The 17,880-nt window shown below is 39.2% G+C and overlaps 1 protein-coding gene across 2 annotated transcripts in view; it reads left to right on the forward strand.

Moving 5' to 3' along the window:
• The window catches only part of YTHDC2 (YTH N6-methyladenosine RNA binding protein C2), a 68,632-nt gene that overhangs the window by 16,562 nt on the left and 34,190 nt on the right, over window positions 1-17,880 (forward strand). For both annotated transcript variants that reach the window (XM_026507774.4, XM_044387334.3), the window contains 5 exons: window positions 2,925-3,032; window positions 4,793-4,941; window positions 6,268-6,403; window positions 12,794-12,920; window positions 13,122-13,187. In XM_026507774.4, coding sequence (XP_026363559.2) covers window positions 2,925-3,032; window positions 4,793-4,941; window positions 6,268-6,403; window positions 12,794-12,920; window positions 13,122-13,187 — 586 coding nt within the window. The remainder of the gene's footprint in view (window positions 1-2,924; window positions 3,033-4,792; window positions 4,942-6,267; window positions 6,404-12,793; window positions 12,921-13,121; window positions 13,188-17,880) is intronic.

The following is a 17,880-nucleotide window of genomic DNA, read 5'->3' on the forward strand; positions in this document are numbered from 1 at the left end:
GATCCCAGAACGCCGGGATCACGCCCGGGGCTGAAGGCAGACGCTTAACCGCTGTGCCACCCAGGTGCCCCTGCGGTTCTCCAGTCTTAAAAGGAAATGTGCTTCATTTGGGTCCCGTACCCCCTTTAATTCTGTCCTACACTTTCCCCTTTGTTGCTAGACTCCTTGGAAGAGTAGCCTGCACCCCCATGCTTACTTCCTGTGTGCTTCTGCCTGGACTGCCACTTCACTTTTGTTCTGTCCTTCAACCCAAACTGGTTTTGACACCAGTCTTTAAAAAAAAAAAATTAAATTCCTCTTTAAAAATTGAAAAAGCTGTGTTTACCTCAGTGATATAGTACCAATATATATAGGAGAGAGGTTCAGAATTGCCCCATCCTTTTTCCAGCTTATGTCCTACTTTCCTGAGATTACTTGATGTTAAAGCTTCATGTATATCCTTTCACACGTTGTCCAGGCTCACACAACATATGCAGATAGACCCATATACATGAGACGTACAGAAATTGGTTTTCGAGAAATGAGCACATGCCTTATACATTATTTTGCAGTTTGCTTTATTCATATGATGGTATGTCACGAAAAGTCCTCCAGGGTAGTAGCTGTAGGTATAGTTCATTATTTTTTTTGATGTAGTTCATTATTTTAAGCAGCTGTTTTAATATTTCATAATACGAATATACCATGATTTATTTAACCATTTATCTTTGGATGCTCAGATTGGTTCTAGACTCTCCTCTCCCCCCACCGTAAACAAGGATGTAATAAACATCCTTGTGTGTATATCCTTATATACTGGCGCTTTTATTTCTAGGGAGATACTCCTGAAAGTAACATCGTTGAGTAAAAAGAGTGTATCTGTTTTTAATTTTAACAGATTTTGCCTCTGTACTTTTTCAAAGAGCTGAAACGATTTATATGTATTTCTGTAGTGCATGGGGCTGTTCATTTGTGCATTCTTACCAGGTTTACACAAAGATCTTAAGTTTTCTGTATTTCTCATGGTTGGCCCCTCCCCCCTTTTTTGTGTGTGAAATGCTCACATCTCAATTTCGTTGACAACATTGCCTCCTCTAAGTCTTGTATTCTGCACTAGAGCCTATATTTTCTTGGTCTCCTTTGTGTGCTTATATTGGTATTTTATGGGATTCTTCCCTTGATCCATTTTTTTTTCCCTCTTCCTTACTCACCTTCCCTTCCCTTCCCTTCCCTTCTTCCATTTGTTTTTCCTCTTTTTTCCTGCTCTGTGCTCTACTCTACTAGGTACTGGAGATGCACAGGTAATGTCCCTGGGAGCTCTCATTCATGCCCTTGGCTTCTACTTTCTTTTTTATACTAATGACCCCTGAATCCTCATTTCCAATTCAAACTCTTCAGAGCTTTGGGCTGAGATGTCTTATAAGCAGCCCATTTCTAATAAGCCCCAAGCTAAATATTTAATCTCTTCTACAAAGTCTACTTCTCATGTGTTGCCTGTTTTAGTTAGTCAGACCATCAACCTAGTCACCTAAGTCACAAACCTGTCCTTCTTCTCATAATATTCTTGGATAATAAGACACATAAAATGTGTGTGTCTGCTAACTGAAAGCTTGTTTTGGCACCTCATGTTTGACATGTCTGAAACCAAACCCGACTCCGACCGGCCAACCTGTTGCTTTCAGCTTTCCTTGTTACCTCAGAGAATGACATCATCATCTACCCAGTTTTGTGAGCCAGACATCCAAGACACATGGTTGATGCTTCTTATCATGCCTTCATATCCAATTTAGTGCTGAGTTCTGTGGATTTTATTTCCTGACTATCTCTAGAGTCTGTCTCTTGTTCATTTTTATCACCAGTTTCACTCAAATGTTGTTCTTTTTCACGTGAATTATTGGAATGATAACTCAGTCTGTTCCATCCCTTCTGCTCTCTCTTTTTTTTTTTTTTAAAGATTTTATTTATTTATTCGACAGGATAGAGACAGCCAGCGAGAGAGGGAACACAAGCAGGGGGAGTGGGAGAGGAAGAAGCAGGCTCATAGCGGAGGAGCCTGATGTGGGGCTCGATCCCGTAACGCCGGGATCACGCCCTGAGCCGAAGGCAGACGCTTAACCGCTGTCCCACCCAGGTGCCCCCCTTCTGCTCTCTTTTAAATCTGTGCTCTCCATTGCAGCCAGAGTGGTCTTTTCTGACATGGAATTCCAAGGATGTTGAACATTCTCTTGAGCTTAAGACTTTGGGTAACCTTTACCTCAGGATGAAGACCTAAATCCTTAATAAGACTTAACCTGTGTCTTCTGCCTCATCTCGAACTGCAATCCCTACTTTACTCCCTGTCTCCGCCATGTTCCAACTACCTTGGCTGTTTAGTTTCTTGAAAATATCATACTCTTGCCCAACATAGGATGTTTGCACATGCTTTTGTTTTCTTCATTGTATGCTTTTCCCTCTCCTATTAGTTTAGTATTTTGTTTACCCCTTGTCTTGGTCCTCATCTTCTGTAAGACGATGATTTTCTTAGCTCATTCAGATCCCCCGTTATGTCGTGGTATCTTGTACTTCTCTCTGAGAGGACTTAGTACAACTCTGTTTTTACCTTTATATTCTGGGTTATTGGATTAATGTTGTCTCCCTTGCTAGCATGTAAGCTGCAGGTGATTAGGAGGCAGCCGTGCTACTTCTTATGCTTTGTATTCCTGGTCCTTAGCGTGATGGCGGACACATGATAAGTAGGTCATACACCCTGGAAGAAATAAGCAAATGAACAATTCTGTAACATAAAAATCAGAATTCTGTTTAAAGGGCGATATCATGAGGATCACTTGCCCTGTGGAATTGCTTTTGGATTTTATACTCGGGTTCATTAACTCAGGATTCTCATGTTTTTATGTGCATTATCTCTAAGATGCAAATCGACTCTTTAAAGTATTCCTATTATTTAGTACAGGGAAGACCATTTGAAGTAAAAGAAATGTTCCTGGAAGACATCTTAAGAACTACTGGATACACAAACAAAGAAATGTTAAAATACAAAAAGGAAAAACAACGAGGTAAGCTTTTTATCAAACAAATAATAAAGTACTATTGATACTGGGTTTTTAGAGTCTTGTACTACAGAGGTACAAGGACACTTGAAAGTGTTTTTCCTTTGTATATAATCGTATAATATTATATTAGAATTCTGTCCCGAGCATACTTTTTACACTGTGGTTTGTGCTCATAAATTATAATCTGTAGAGAGGAACTGAAAGTGGATGCCAGGGTCGAGGAGGAGTGTGTCTGTATCCAGAGATGCAACCATTGTTGTAAGGGGGCAGAAGGGGATGGGCTGCTGCGTATATGATAGGCCACGTATGGTAAGAGTGCGGTATGCCACAGCAGGGCTCATAGGACGGGAGGGGGCGTGGGCGGAAGGATTGGAAAGAGTCGCATGTGAGTAATAACAGGCTTATCTTTCATACAAATGTCAAGTCTTCAAATCTTGTTTTTTGTTTTTGTTTTTGTTTTTTTTGGAGAGAGAGAGTGAGCCTGAGTAGGGGGTCGGGGGGTGCGGAGAGGTAGAGGGAGAAGGAAAGAGGAGGGAGCTCAGCACGGAGCCCAACACGGGGCTTGATCTCACGACCCTGAGATCACGACCTGAGCCGAAATCAAGAGTCAGATGCTCAACCAACTGAGCCACCCAGGTGCCCCTCAAACCTTGATTTTGTTATGAGCTGCATATGTACTTAGAATTTAGCATTATTTGCCCATTAATACATCTCTTATCATGACTTACACTATCTCTCAGCTTTTGAGTTGGGTGAGATTCTTTTTTGCTGATTTTTTTTTTTTTTTTAAGATTTTATTTCTTTATTTGACACAGAGAGAGACAGCCAGCGAGACAGGGAACACAAGCAGGGGGAGTGGGAGAGGAAGAAGCAGGTTTCCCACTGAGCAGGGATCACTCTGGGATCACGCCCTGGGCTGAAGGCAGACGCTTAATGACTGAACCACCCAGGCGCCCCTTTTTCGCTGACTTTTAACTACGTTATTCATGATAGATGATTTGTCTTCAAGCTTTGATTCCTTTATTTAGTCTGTATGACCTTGGACAGATGCCTTGAGTTCTTTGGATTCTCCACTTGAAGAAAAACAATTAGCAATGCCTATTTCACAGTGCAGTGCCGAAGCACTAATATACAGATCAAAAAGCTAGTAGGTCTCTAAATTTTTGAAGGTGAAAATGGTATATAACTTTTATCCCAAATAACTGGCATGGTGGTAGAAGTTCAGTAAATGGTTTTCTACAAAGTGCTGTATGAATACTAGTCACTGATTTAAGCAATATTTAGTGTATGGCTAAAATACTATTCTTTGAATTCGGACTTACTTAGAAGTAAACTTCTCACTAATAACATGAACTAGATGATGTTTTTAAGCAGTTTCATGTGTCCTTTAAGTTTCAGTATAACACATTTTACTAAATTTTTTTTATAATAATTTTTTATTATATTATGTTAGTCACCATACAGTACATCCCTAGTTTTTGATGTAAAGTTCGATGATTCATTACTTGCGTATAACACGCAGTGCACCATGCAATACTAAGTGCCCTCCTTACTACCCATCACCAGTCTATCCCATTCCCCCACCCCCTTCCCCTCTGAAGCCCTCAGTTTGTTTCTCAGAGTCCATAGATGTTTTTTGTTAATGTATTTTGAAAAAGTAAATTCAAAATTAGGCCAATTTTTTAGTATTTTCAAATTCACTTAATTTTTGTAAACAAAGTGAAGCCTTTATCTACTTATTCTTTCTTTTGGTATTAATTTAGAAGAGAAACAACAAACCACCCTTACAGAATGGTATTCAGCTCAAGAGAATACTTTCAAGCCTGAGTCTCAGAGGCAGAGAACTGTTCCCAATGTGACTGAAGAATATGACTTATTGGATGACGGCGGTGATGCTGTCTTCAGCCAGTTGGTAAGACCTGGTTGGTTTCACACCGATATTTTGAGTGAAAATCGTAGTTTATAAAGAGCATCTTATGAGATGATAGTTGTTACTGCATTATTACAGTGTAATTCTCTTAGTTTATCTTAGGTTGCAACATATTTTCAGAACAACTTTCTAACGTACTTTTTTTGGGGGCAAATAATGCGGCATCTTTTGTTTTATTCCTCAGTTTAACTTATTTCAATAAAATAAATTTTTTGAAGAAGATAGTTATAGATATTATGCATATACGTTATCATTGCTATTTTATCATCTCAAAAGTGTAAGAACCTGTGAGCTAAACAATGTAAGATAAGCTCAGTTAAGAGAAAATTGGGAAAAGGCTGTTGATATTAGAGGATATGATCTACCAACCAGCTGTGTGACTTTATAAAATCAGTTACACACCGTAGACCTCAGTCTCTTCTCTGCTCCCTTTCTTTATTCTATTTTGCCACAGAATCTTTTACAGCTGAAATGTTTCACAGAAGCCTGCGTGCTCACCCTCAGTGCCCGCCCCCATCCCTTGTGCGGCCTCTGCTGCCATGGGTTTCATGGAATCTGTTTGAAAACCAGAATTAGCTGGTTTTCTCAGTCCCGGCTGGTCTTTCGTTCTGGCTTAGAATTCTTTAAAAGGCATTGGTGATTAGTGTGAGGCAAAATATTGCTGGGCCTGTATGCTTTCTAGAAAATTTAACCGTTTTGAGCATGAGAAGTACATATGCAGGTACCTAAACAGATATGTTTAAAGTTCTAATGCATCCCAATGAACTACACATGTTTCTAAAAATGCTTTTGAAGAATGTTTAGACATTGTTACATAGTACAGGGAACATCCATTTGGTTCAGTGAACGGCATTTTGACCATAAAATTAGTGTTTCTTAAGCCTGAGTACGCACTAGCATCACCTCAGGAACTTCTAAAGCCCTGTGGAAACTGGCCTCCATCAGCGGAGGTTCTAACGACTTGCTCTGGGGTGGGACCCAGCATCAGTGTTGGAAAACACAGCTGGGAGAGAGAACCACTGGGGTGCAGGTTTCCACAACGTTCTGCCAGAAGCACATTTCGTTAATGTTTTGACTGAATCATCCTCCTTTGTTTACAAACTCATTCTCAGATAAAAGATAAATGTAAGAACAAGATGCCGTATTATAAGTGGAACATTTGTGTTGAGATGAGAAACTTTTATGTCAAAGCCTGCGCTGTAATATATGGTTAGTAGTTCTTGGTGGCCATTATGGTCATCTCACATTTTTTGCACATAAAGGTTAAGCTGTTGGGTAATTTATAATCTTTGCTTTTTTTTTTTAAAGACAGAAAAAGATGTGAATTGCCTTGAACCATGGTTAATAAAGGAAATGGATGCTTGTCTCTCTGACATATGGCTACATAAAGATGTTGATGCCTTTGCTCAGGTCTTTCACCTTATTTTAACTGAAAATGTTAGCGGTATGTATAATTTCTTAAAACAGATTTTTATTACTCTTACGGTTATTTATGGTAGAAGTGTAGTTTAATTCAAAGTGTGTGTACTACATTTTTTGTTCATAACCAATAGTTTGTTCTTTTGGAGTACTTATTTCACATGGACATATTAGGATCTTATTAGCATAGTAGAATAAATAAATATTGTGTTAAATCAGCGTTTCTTTTTCTTTTTTTTTTTTAAAGTAAGTTCTATGCCCAATGTAGGGCTTGAACTCTTGACCCTGAGATCAAGAGTCCCATGCTCTAACGACTGAGTCAGTCAGGTGCCCCTAAATCTTGGGATTCTTAATCCATTTGTCTCCAGAAGGGTTATGTGGGGTCTGTGAATATATGACAGTAATATGCAAAAGTATGTTTATGTACAGGTATTGTGCATAGAAATAGACTCCCCTTCCCTCCCAGGGGAATATCTTGGATTTTTTAAGAAATTTGCAGTTTCAAAAAGGAAGGAAAAGAAAGGTTAATAACTTTGTTCTAGATTTTGTATTTAGTAAATGGAGAATTTCAGCATACCTTTAATTATATAAGCTCAAGTACTAATTCACATGCATATGCTTTATGTCATGTGATGTGTGTGATAATGACCTGTCCTGATTTTATTAGTTGATTATAGTGGATATTGGTAACCAGAGGTCAGTTTCAGAGCCCTGAAGCCTTCTAGGCAAAAGACAGAATGAAAGATCATAGAAGATCAGTACTGAAAAGGATTTAGATGTCAAATAATTTATCCCCTCATTTAAACTTCTCAGCATTATTATTATAATTATTATTGATCACTCCTTTCTTGAAACATTTTCTTCAGTTAACCTCTCATATTCCATGCTTGATTTATTTTCTTCTTTCTCATCTCCCTCGCTGGAACTTCTTGGTTTCTTTGGCAGAATTTTCCCCTTTTTCCTGACTTCTAAATGTGGAATGGCCCAGGCCTCAATCCTTTGGTGTTGCTTCTATTTACATTTAACTTCTAATGTGGATCTCATCTAGTAATAGTTTTAAATATTTATTTAAAATGACTCCTAATTTTACTGTTCCAGTCCTGACCTCCCCCCTGACTTGAGTATACCTGGTCACTTGACGTCGCCCCTTGGATGTCTATCAGGGGAATAAAACTAGATATGCCCCAAACAACTTTTCGTTCCCTTCTCTCTTCCCTCCTGACCTGCCTTTTCCTTAGTGTTTCCTAAATGATCATAATCATTTGTAGATTTCTTTAAAAATGCGTGTGCCTGGCCATCCCAGACTTTTTGAAACTGAATTTTCACCTAGTTGCTGAGGCAACAAAACGTAAAGTAAGTCATTTTTTAAAAAAGATTTATTTGATTTGAGAGAGACAGAGACAGAGAGTGCACGCATGGCGGGGGGGTGGGTGGGTGGGAAGGGGCAGAGAGAGAGAGGGAGAAACAGATACCCCACGGAGCAGGGAGGCTATGAGGGGCTCCATCCCAGGATCCTGGGACCATGACCTGAGCCAAAGGCAGATGCTTAGCACCCCATAAAGTCATTCTTTTTTTTTTTTTTTAAAGATTTTATTTATTTATTCGACAGAGATAGAGACAGCCAGCGAGAGAGGGAACACAAGCAGGGGGAGTGGGAGAGGAAGAAGCAGGCTCGTAGCAGAGGAGCCTCATGTGGGGCTCGATCCCACAACGCCGGGATCACGCCCTGAGCCGAAGGCAGAGGCTTAACCGCTGTGCCACCCAGGCGCCCCTCCATAAAGTCATTCTTGACTTTGTTTTCTTTTCTTTTTCTTTTTCTTCTTTTTTTAAAGATTTTATTTATTTATTGGACAGAGAGACACAGCGAGAGAGGGAACACCAGCAGGGGGAGCAGGAGAGGGAAAAGCAGGCTCCCCGTTGAGCAGGGAGCCTGATGTGGGGCTCTATCCCAGGACCCTGGGATCATGACCTGAGCCGAAGGCAGATGCTTAACGACTGAGCCACCCAGGTGCCCCATTGACTTTGTTTTCATACTCCGCACATAATCCATTTGCAAGTCCTGATAGTTTTACCTTCTAAATAAATCCTGAATCTGACCCCATTTCACATCCCCTACTGCTGCCATTCTAGTCCAAGCCAACATTTCTCTCCCAGGACGACTGCAGTAGCCTGTGAACTGCTTTTATTCTTATGTCATTGTAGTCTCCAGAGAACAATCCGACTGATCCTTTCAAAAAAACCTGGATCATGCTCCTTCCCCCCTTTCCACTCTCCCGTGGCTTTCTATTACACTTTGAATAAAAATCAGAGTTCTTTCCCTGATTGGGTCTCTGACTGCCTCTTTGACCTCATTTCCTACGACTCTAGACCTTTTGCCACTGTTACCTCCTGCTCGTCTTTGTGTGGGTACGTTCTCACCTGGGGGCTTTCGCTTTGGTTGTTTCCTGTGCCTGGAATGCCGTCCCCACAGATGATCATCATATGTCCCAAAGTCTACTTCATGGAGGTCTCTGCCTGGATCTTGCCTTCCCAGGGAGGCCTCTTTGGGGTCATTTTACTGAAACTGTGCCCTTCTCTCGCTCTTTCTCCATACCCCTCTGTATTATTCACTATTGTACTTTCGTCATCTGACAGCATGTATTTTTAATTTTGTTTTACTCTGTCTCATTCACTAGAATGTAAACGAAATATGAGGGCGGAAGCCTTGATTGTTTTACTCATCTCTTATCCCCAGAGGTTTTGTAGTAAGTGCCCAATAAATAATTGTTGAAAAATGATACAACTTTTAAGCATCCTACCAGGTGATCATCTGTTTGAACATGTTTAGTGATAGGAAGCTCACTACCTTTATTCAGGACTTTTTTTTTCAAATTTAGTTTCCTTGAATTGTTCATTTTTCATATGTTCTGAAGAGTGAAGTGAAATCTACCTATATGGCTTCTACCCTCTTCTGCCTTTGGGGTGATAATGAAATTTAGTACCTGTTTATACCTGACAGACTTTCAGGTATGAAGACTGTTATTCTTTCTGCTTTCTTTGTTTTCTGGGTGACCAGACCTGACCTGACTTCAGCTGTTTGTCTTTAATACGAGATGCTGTTTAGTCTTCTCCTGCCCTTGTCTGCCTTTTCTGGTTATGTGGAGTTTGTCCCTTTTAAAAAGCGTTCTGTCCAGTCCTGAGTGTTAATCTTAGTGACTAGCTTCAGGTAGAGTAGGTCAGTCAGCCTAAAAACGTCTACTCTTTACTTACAGTAATTCAGCCTGTGGTCAGTATAGCTCTTTGCCACCCACATTGTCTTAACTGATTCATGCTGCCTTTGAAACTTCTAGTTTTTTTTTTTAATGTGTGATTTTATTAAATGAATCCCTCCTATCATTTACTTGTTGTTCTGATTTTTTTTTTTGAGTTTAAAACAGTCTATTTATTTCTTTTAAATCTCACAATTAGATTTGGCCCATTGCTTTTGCTTCACAACTTTTTTTTCCCCCTCAGTTCTAATTGTTACCTAATATATTAATAAACTTTCTCAGTGTATGAACTCAAGAGGCCTGGGTCACTCAGCACGTGCAGTGTATGCTTGAGGTCAACATTTGGGTGTGGTGGTTCAAGTGGTTATAATTCCACGCACCTACTAATCTAACAAGCCTCTTAAGAAGGAAACAGATCTTTTGGCATTTCTTGTTCTTTGTAAATGTATTTCAGTTTCTATTGTTCTACTTTTTTTCAGCTTATTGGTCATTAAAAAATTATCTGTATTTCGAAAAGTAATTTTTTATGTTTGGAAATGTGGACATTTGTTTATCTCCAGTTTTCTGACAGTCTTTTTTTTTTCCCTCTATAGAAAAAAGTTTAGCAATCTTAACTGAAAGTTAGGAAAATTTGAATTCTGAGGCATGTTGCTTTAAAATATTTATGAAGCAAAAATGGATTATTCTTGACCTTCTTTCTAGGTAGTTCCTTAGTGTATACTAGGCTATTACTTTGATGTCATCATCCTATGGATCAGGTTCCTCATCTTTTTTTTTTTTTTCTTCTAGAGATTTTATTTTTAAGTAATTTCTGTACCCAGCATGGGGCTCGAACTCACAACCCCGAGTTGAGTCATATGATCCCTGGGTCCCTCATTTTTATAAAAGTTTCACTGGAGGGGCGCCTGGGTGGCACAGCGGTTAAGCGTCTGCCTTCGGCTCAGGGCGTGATCCTAGTGTTATGGGATCGAGCCCCACATCAGGCTCTTCCGCTATGAGCCTGCTTCTTCCTCTCCCACTCCCCCTGCTTGTGTTCCCTCTCTCGCTGGCAGTCTCTGTCTCTGTCCAATGAATAAATAAATAAAATCTTTAAAAAAAAAAGTTTCACTGGACATTTTCTAGAGTGCAGTATTCTAATGTCTTAAGCTATGTGAAGTAAACAAAAATGTTAGGAGCTCTTTGAACAGTTAGTGACTTCCCATCTTTTTATCGCTCTTCTAAAATCTCTACCCTTAATTGGCACCAGAGTGGAAAATACTTCATGTAATCCAGGAACCTTCGCTGCTTCGTAGGTTTCTTTTTGATGCCATCAGTTTCTCCATGGAATCCTTCGAAGCAGCTGGTAACGAGTGAGACAGGCATTCTTTGTCGTGCTTACTGTCCTAGTCATCTGCTGCTGCATGACAAATGACTCCCAGCCTTAGCAACCTAAAACATGGGTTATCTCACGTCGTTTTTAAGACTCAGAAGTCTGAGGGCGGCATAACTGAGTGGTTCTGGCTTCCAGTGACTGATAAAGTAGTAGTGAAGCTGTTGTCAGGGGGTGTGGTCATCTGACGGTTCACGGAGCAGCTTCCAAGAGGCTCACTCACGTGGCTATTGGCAAGAGGCTTCCGGTCGCCTCTGCATTTGGCGGAAGGCCTGAGTTCTTGCCATCTAGACCCCTTCATAGGGCTGGCTGTCTTACTCTGCCTACGTCTGGCAGCTGGCTTCTTTCTGAGTAAGCGAGTCAAAAGAGGAGGAGAAAAAGCAAGCAGGAAGCTGTCCGTACCCTTTAGAGTGAGTCACTTAGTCTACTCATACTCAGTTTAGGCTCCGCCTCTTGAAGGGAGGAGTGCTAAAGAATTGTTGGCTGTTTTAAAACACACACACTTAGTCCCGCCCTGCTGCTCAAAATATACACATTTTGGTTCTGTTCTGTTCTCCAAGTTTGTCAAACGAATATTCAGTTGAAGCAGTAATTCTCATATAGTGAGTACAGAGCATAATCTTTTCAGACCTTTTTAAAATTACATGTGCCTGGCCATCCCAGACCTACTGACTCTAAATCTAGGAGTCAGTCATGGCTATCTGTGCTTCCAGAAATAAAAAGCCTGAGGTAATTCTCTTGTAAGCCCTCCCCACCTTAAGAACTGTTGGCTTATATTAATAATGGTTACCAAGTTTTTGAGTATTATTAAACAGTGAGGATAATTGGGTATCTATGGAAAATTAACATTTCTCATTTGTCATTATCTTCAGTTTTATTGCAGAATTTTGTTTTTTTTTTGTGATGATTTCTTTTTAAAATCATTAGTTTTGTAATTTAAGCAAACTGGTGCTAAGCAATTATATTGCATTTCTTGAGAAATATATTCTAGGAAGGAAATTAAATTCAATAGAACTTTAATTATTTTTCTCATGGAGGGCTTTAATGGGAAGTTAACTTTCTGCCAGTATTTCCATTAAGTATCTCAGAAAATAACAGTCTGGAATGATGGGGGAATCAAAGCAAAACAAAAGAACAACAAAAAATGGTCTTGAACTTTGCATTTGCACTTTTTTTTTAAAGATTTTATTTATTTATTGGACAGAGAGAGACACAGCCAATGAGAGAGGGAACACAAGCAGGGGGAGTGGGAAGGGAAGAAGCAGGCTCCCAGCAGAGCAGGGAGCCCTATGTGGGGCTCGATCCCAGGACCCTGGGATCATGCCCTGGGCTGAAGGCAGATGCTTAATGACTGAGCCACCAAGGCGCCCCATGCATTTGTGCTTTTAAGCATTCTTTTCCAGTTACTGATGAACCTTAACTTTTAAATTCTTTAATTATATCTTGTCATTTGGGGGGTCAAGACAATATCTAGGCTTAGGAAGATTATTTAAGGGTTCTGCAAGTTACTAGCTTTCCTCTTGTTTTAATTATCGTGGTGAGCTTAAGACAGCGAAATAACCATCTCTCCTTCTCCTGCCTTGCAAATGATAGTCCTTCTTCCATCCTGTTTATACAAGGGCATATTAATAATAGATCTGAGCCAAGGGTTATATAATACTGTTTCCTGTAGTTAAGTGAAGGAGCAAGTCCCAGGTTAATTCTCCTGACACTCATCTTTCATTTAAGCTAAAAAGAAATTAAAATGATTGAAAACTGTTTGGACATATAACCTGTATTTCTCTTTCCCTTGCTTTAGTTGATTACAGGCATAGTGAAACCAGCGCAACAGCTCTGATGGTTGCTGCAGGACGAGGTTTTTCAAGTCAAGTAGAGCAGCTAATTAGTATGGGAGCCAACGTTCATAGTAAAGCATCAAATGGCTGGTAATTTTAAACCGCATGCATTCTTTGTAGATCTTTGTATAGCTCCACATACCGTTTTTGATTCCTTACACTTGTCTTTATATTAAAAACTATTGTGTAGTAGTTGCTGGTCCATCTCTAAGGGGTGAATGAATAGTTTGACTAGTTTTATGATTTTGAGATCATTATTTCTCTAAGTTTGATCTCTTTGAATTTTGGCAGGATGGCTTTAGATTGGGCTAAACACTTTGGACAGACTGAAATTGTGGATCTTCTAGAATCTTACAGGTAAAAGTTTATACTGTGCTTAATTAACCTAACTTCTTTTTTAAACGCTTAGCCATGTAAATCACAGACTATGACAAGGTAGGCCATAGTCTCTTACGCAGGGATTTTCCTTTTTCTTTTTTTTGAATTCTAAGGAATTTTTTGCCTGATTTTGTTTTTTGTTTTTGGTAGGATACCAATAAGATCCAGTGTGCTATAGTACTTTATCTTATTTCATTTTGAAAAACAGAAGGGGGATTTTCAGTTAAACATGGTAGATACAACACACGTCATTTATTTTTGCATTTTCCCAAAGCCTCATTGAAATGATAGGGAAGGAATATAAAATGTGCAAGCTATGACAAAGTCAAAGAAATTGGAAGAGGACATAGCAACTGATGGAAGATAGGAGTACATATTTGGGTAATAGAAGGCTAATAGACCGGTGATGGGTAGTAAGGAGGGCACGTATTGCATGGTGCACTGGGTGTTATACACAACGAATGAATCATCGAGCCTTACATCGGAAACCAGGGATGTACTGTATGGTGACTAACATAATATAATAAAAAATCATTAAAAAAAAAAAAGAAGGCTAATGGATCAGTGGTGTTTGACTTAGCAGAGCTAAGAAAACTGAAAGCTCAGTGCCTGCAGAGGGAAGTGCCATTGAGAAACAAACAAGCTTCTTAGAGGCTTACTTAACTTCATCTGAAGGACGGTGAAAGTAAGGGCAATAACAACAACAACAACAACAACAAGAAAACAAAAAAGCCCACCCAGAATTGATCGAAATTGAAATTGAAATTCTTTATGAGGAACATTTCGAATTCGAGAGTCCCACTTCCCCTGCCATTAGATGAGATATCCCTTCCCCAACTTGGTAGGAAGTGGGAAGTTTATTAAAGAATTAAACCACAGAAGCTTTGGACTTGGGGCTACCAGGCACAGTGGGGGAGTGCGAGTGAGGTATCAAACAGAAAAGTCTACTTACAGACTGAAGGTTGAGATACCATCCACTCCCTTCCGCTGCTGTCCCTGTCACCGTTTCCTGTTTGAAGCAGAAAATGCGAGAATTCTTTCCTGGGAAAATAGACCAAGCTCAGGGAAAAGAATTAGAATTATAGAGGGTTTGATATTCTTTCAGTGAAATGACCATCTTTATTTATTTATTTATTTATTTTAGAGGTCAGAATGGCAATTTTATTTTTTAATTTTTTAATTTTTTTAATAATAATTTATTATGTTATGTTAGTCACCATACAGTACATCCCTAGTTTTTGATGTAATGTTCCATGATTCATTACTTGCGTATAACACCCAGTGCACCATGCAATACGTGCCCTCCTTAATACCCATCACCGGCCTATCTCTTCTTTAAGCCAGATAGCTCAACAGTCCCCACCTGTGCACATGGAGGTTTTTTGTGCATTCTCTTTGAAGATGAACAAAGTGCTAAGGATTGATCACCAGGCATGTTTGAGGGGGAAAAGTACCCACGATCAGACAACAATAGCAAAAAAAAAACCCCTGGAACTTGGACGGACTAAGCATCAGTGACCAGAAGAAAACTTCAAAAACTAATAGAAAATATTCATAAAACAGAAACAATGTGCTGGAACTTGGAGGGACTAAGCATCAGTGACCAGAAGAAAACTTCAAAAACTAATAGAAAATATTCATAAAACAGAAACAATGTGTTGTGAAGCAGGAACAGAACACAAATCTTTATTCAAATGTTATGTTTATGAGGGCTACCTAAATTTATCCTGCTGTTGTAGCCTACCTCCTTGTGCTATTGATCCTTCTTAACCTATTCTGCTTTTTCTTTGGTCTGTAGGACCTGCCACACTCTGATAAATTTTTTTCTTTTTAAAAAAATTTAAATCAATTAATTAACATATAGTGTATTATTAGTTTCAGAGGTAGAGTTCAGTGATTCATCAGTTTTTTTTTCAGAACTTATTCATCTTTTAAGATTTTACTTATTTGAGAGAGAATGTGTGTGCATGTGCACACATGCGCGCACAAAGAGAGAGAGAGGGTGCATGAGTAGGCGGGAGGGACAGAGGGAGAGGGAGAAGCAGACTCCCTGCTGAGCAGGGAGCCCAGTGCAGGACTCGATTCTAGAACCCCGAGATCATGGCCTGAGCTGAAGGCAGCTGCTTAACCAACTGAGCCACCCAGGCGCCCATCATCTTATTTTTCTTTTTTTAGCTTCTTTTTCTAAAAATTTAAATTCAGTTAATTAACATATAATGTATTATTAGTTTCAGAGGTAGAGGTCAGTGATTCATCAGTCTTGTATAATACCCGGTGCTCATTACATCACGTGCCCTCCTTAATGCCCCAGATACCCCATCCCCCCCCTCCCCTCCAGCAACCCTCAGTTTGTTTTCTATGATTAAGAGTCTCTTATGGTTTGCCTCCATCTATGATTGCATCTTGTTTCATTTTTTCCTCCCTTCCCCTATGCTCCTCTGTTTTGTTTCTTAAATTCCACATATGAATGAGGTCATATATGTATAACTTTGATTTTAAAAAAAGAATTGGACAATACTTTCAAAATCCTATGAAACAAATCCTTCATGTAGGTAACTAAAGGTTTTAGCTAAAGTTAGGTTAGATGTATAGATAGATTATGTAGATCTTAGATGAGATATCTAAAGAAGAGAACAAGATAATTTTAAAGGAAAAGATATTCAAAGAAAATATATTTTATAATACATTGATAGCATGTTTTCAACCTATAAGAATCAAAAAAGAAAAAAAATGGATTTGAAGTTAAAATATACTAAAATATCTTTTATACAAGAACATAAAAGTGTTTTGAGTTGGGTTTTTGTATTTTATTCTAAAAATGTTTTGAGTTTGGTTTTTGTATTTTATTCTACAGATAACAGTCTCAGGTGAAGGGAATGTTTGAAGTATGAAATTAGTCTTGTCATTTTAATTTCATTAAATGGTCATGAAGGTTAGAGTCACAAAGTTCTTAGCAGACCCAAACGTAAATTATGGTATAGCAGGTTTTGTTGTCATTTCAATAATAGCACGCAGAACTTGCAGTCCTTTTAGTGCTAATGCTTTGAATGTTCCGAACATTCTTAGGATGCTGGAAATAGCTCAGTAGACACTACAGATGATCAAATAGCAGGTATCTGAATAGGATTCTAATTATCCTAGCTAACTGGGCTTTCTTCTTACTCTACAGATCATGAAATTATCGGTTATAAATTTCAAATATTTAAAATTAAATTAATGATGTTTGCAGGATTATTGATAACTGATAGATCATTAAAGTTAGAGCTTTATTTATTTATTTTTTCTTTTTTTTAAAGATTTTTTTTATTTATGTGACGGAGAAACAGCCAGTGAGAGAGGGAACACAGCAGGGGAGTGGGAGAGGAAGAAGCAGGCTCATAGCGGAGGAGCCCGATGTGGGGCTCGATCCCATAACGCCGGGATCACGCCCTGAGCTGAAGGCAGACGCTTAACGACTGCGCTACCCAGGCACCCCAGAGCTTTATTTTTTTTTAAAGATTATTTGAGAGAGAAAGAACACAGAGCAAGCGAGAACATGAGTGGGGGGAGGGCAGAGGCAGAGGGAGAAACATTCTCCCCACAGAGCAGGGAGCCTGACGAGGGGCACTATCCCAGGACCCTGAGATCATAACCTGAGCTGAAGGCAGACGCCTAATTGACTGAGCCACCCAGGCGCCCCTCAAGTTAGGGCTTTAAACAAAGACATTATACCCTATTCATTTAGCTGTTAAGAAGTAAGAAAACAAAAAATTTGGAATGTTTTAAAATTAATCTTAAAGTTTAAAATAACTGCAGTTAGAATTTTAATATTTTCCCTATTGAAAGCAGGCTTAGTTACTTTTTTGCTAAGCTCTTTAAGAGAAACTGGTCTGAACTGAACTTCCTAGAAATCGTACTGATAGTTACTAGTGATGGCAGAAGGTTATATTTTTACATATGGGATGAAGAAGCAATCTATTATTTCAGTAATTTATGCTGATTTGGGGCTTTTGGAAAATAGCATAATCAATCTGCTTTTCGTATGGGATAACCAAACTAGCAGTCATGTTATGCTGGTGCCTGTAGAATTGTTTTGTTTTGTTTTAAATGTGGACTTTGCTTCAGAGTATTGTTTATACGAGTGAACAATTAGAAACAATCTTTTAAGAAAATCCAAATGATGCATGTGAGGTAATGAGCACCAGGTATTATACAAGACTGATGAATCCCAGACCTGTACTCCTGAAACCAGTAATACATTATATGTGAATTCATTGAATTTAAATAAAGAAAAAAGAAAATACAAATGATGATCAAAGGTGTGTGTTTTAAGTTTTATTGAGGCAAAGTTCACACCTGTGTAATTCACCCATTTAAGTGTACAGTTTAGTGGCTTTTAGTATGTTTGCCATGTTACGCCTTTTTTAAAGATTTTATTTATTTATTTAGAGAGAGGGAGGGCAAGCTGGGGGAGGGGCAGGAGAGGGAGAGAGAGAATCTCGAGCAGACTCTGCACTGAGTACGGAGCCCGATACAGGGCTTGATCTCAACGACCCTGAGATCATGACCTGAGCCGAAACCAAGAGTCGGACGCTTAACTGACGGAGCCACCCAGGTGCCCCTTGCTGTGTAGTTATTACGACAATCGATTTTGAGAACATGTTCATCACCCCCCCCCCAGGGAATTCTGGAA

The sequence above is a fragment of the Ursus arctos genome, unplaced genomic scaffold (assembly GCF_023065955.2).
Source record: "Ursus arctos isolate Adak ecotype North America unplaced genomic scaffold, UrsArc2.0 scaffold_5, whole genome shotgun sequence".
Classification (NCBI taxonomy): Eukaryota; Metazoa; Chordata; class Mammalia; order Carnivora; family Ursidae; genus Ursus; species Ursus arctos.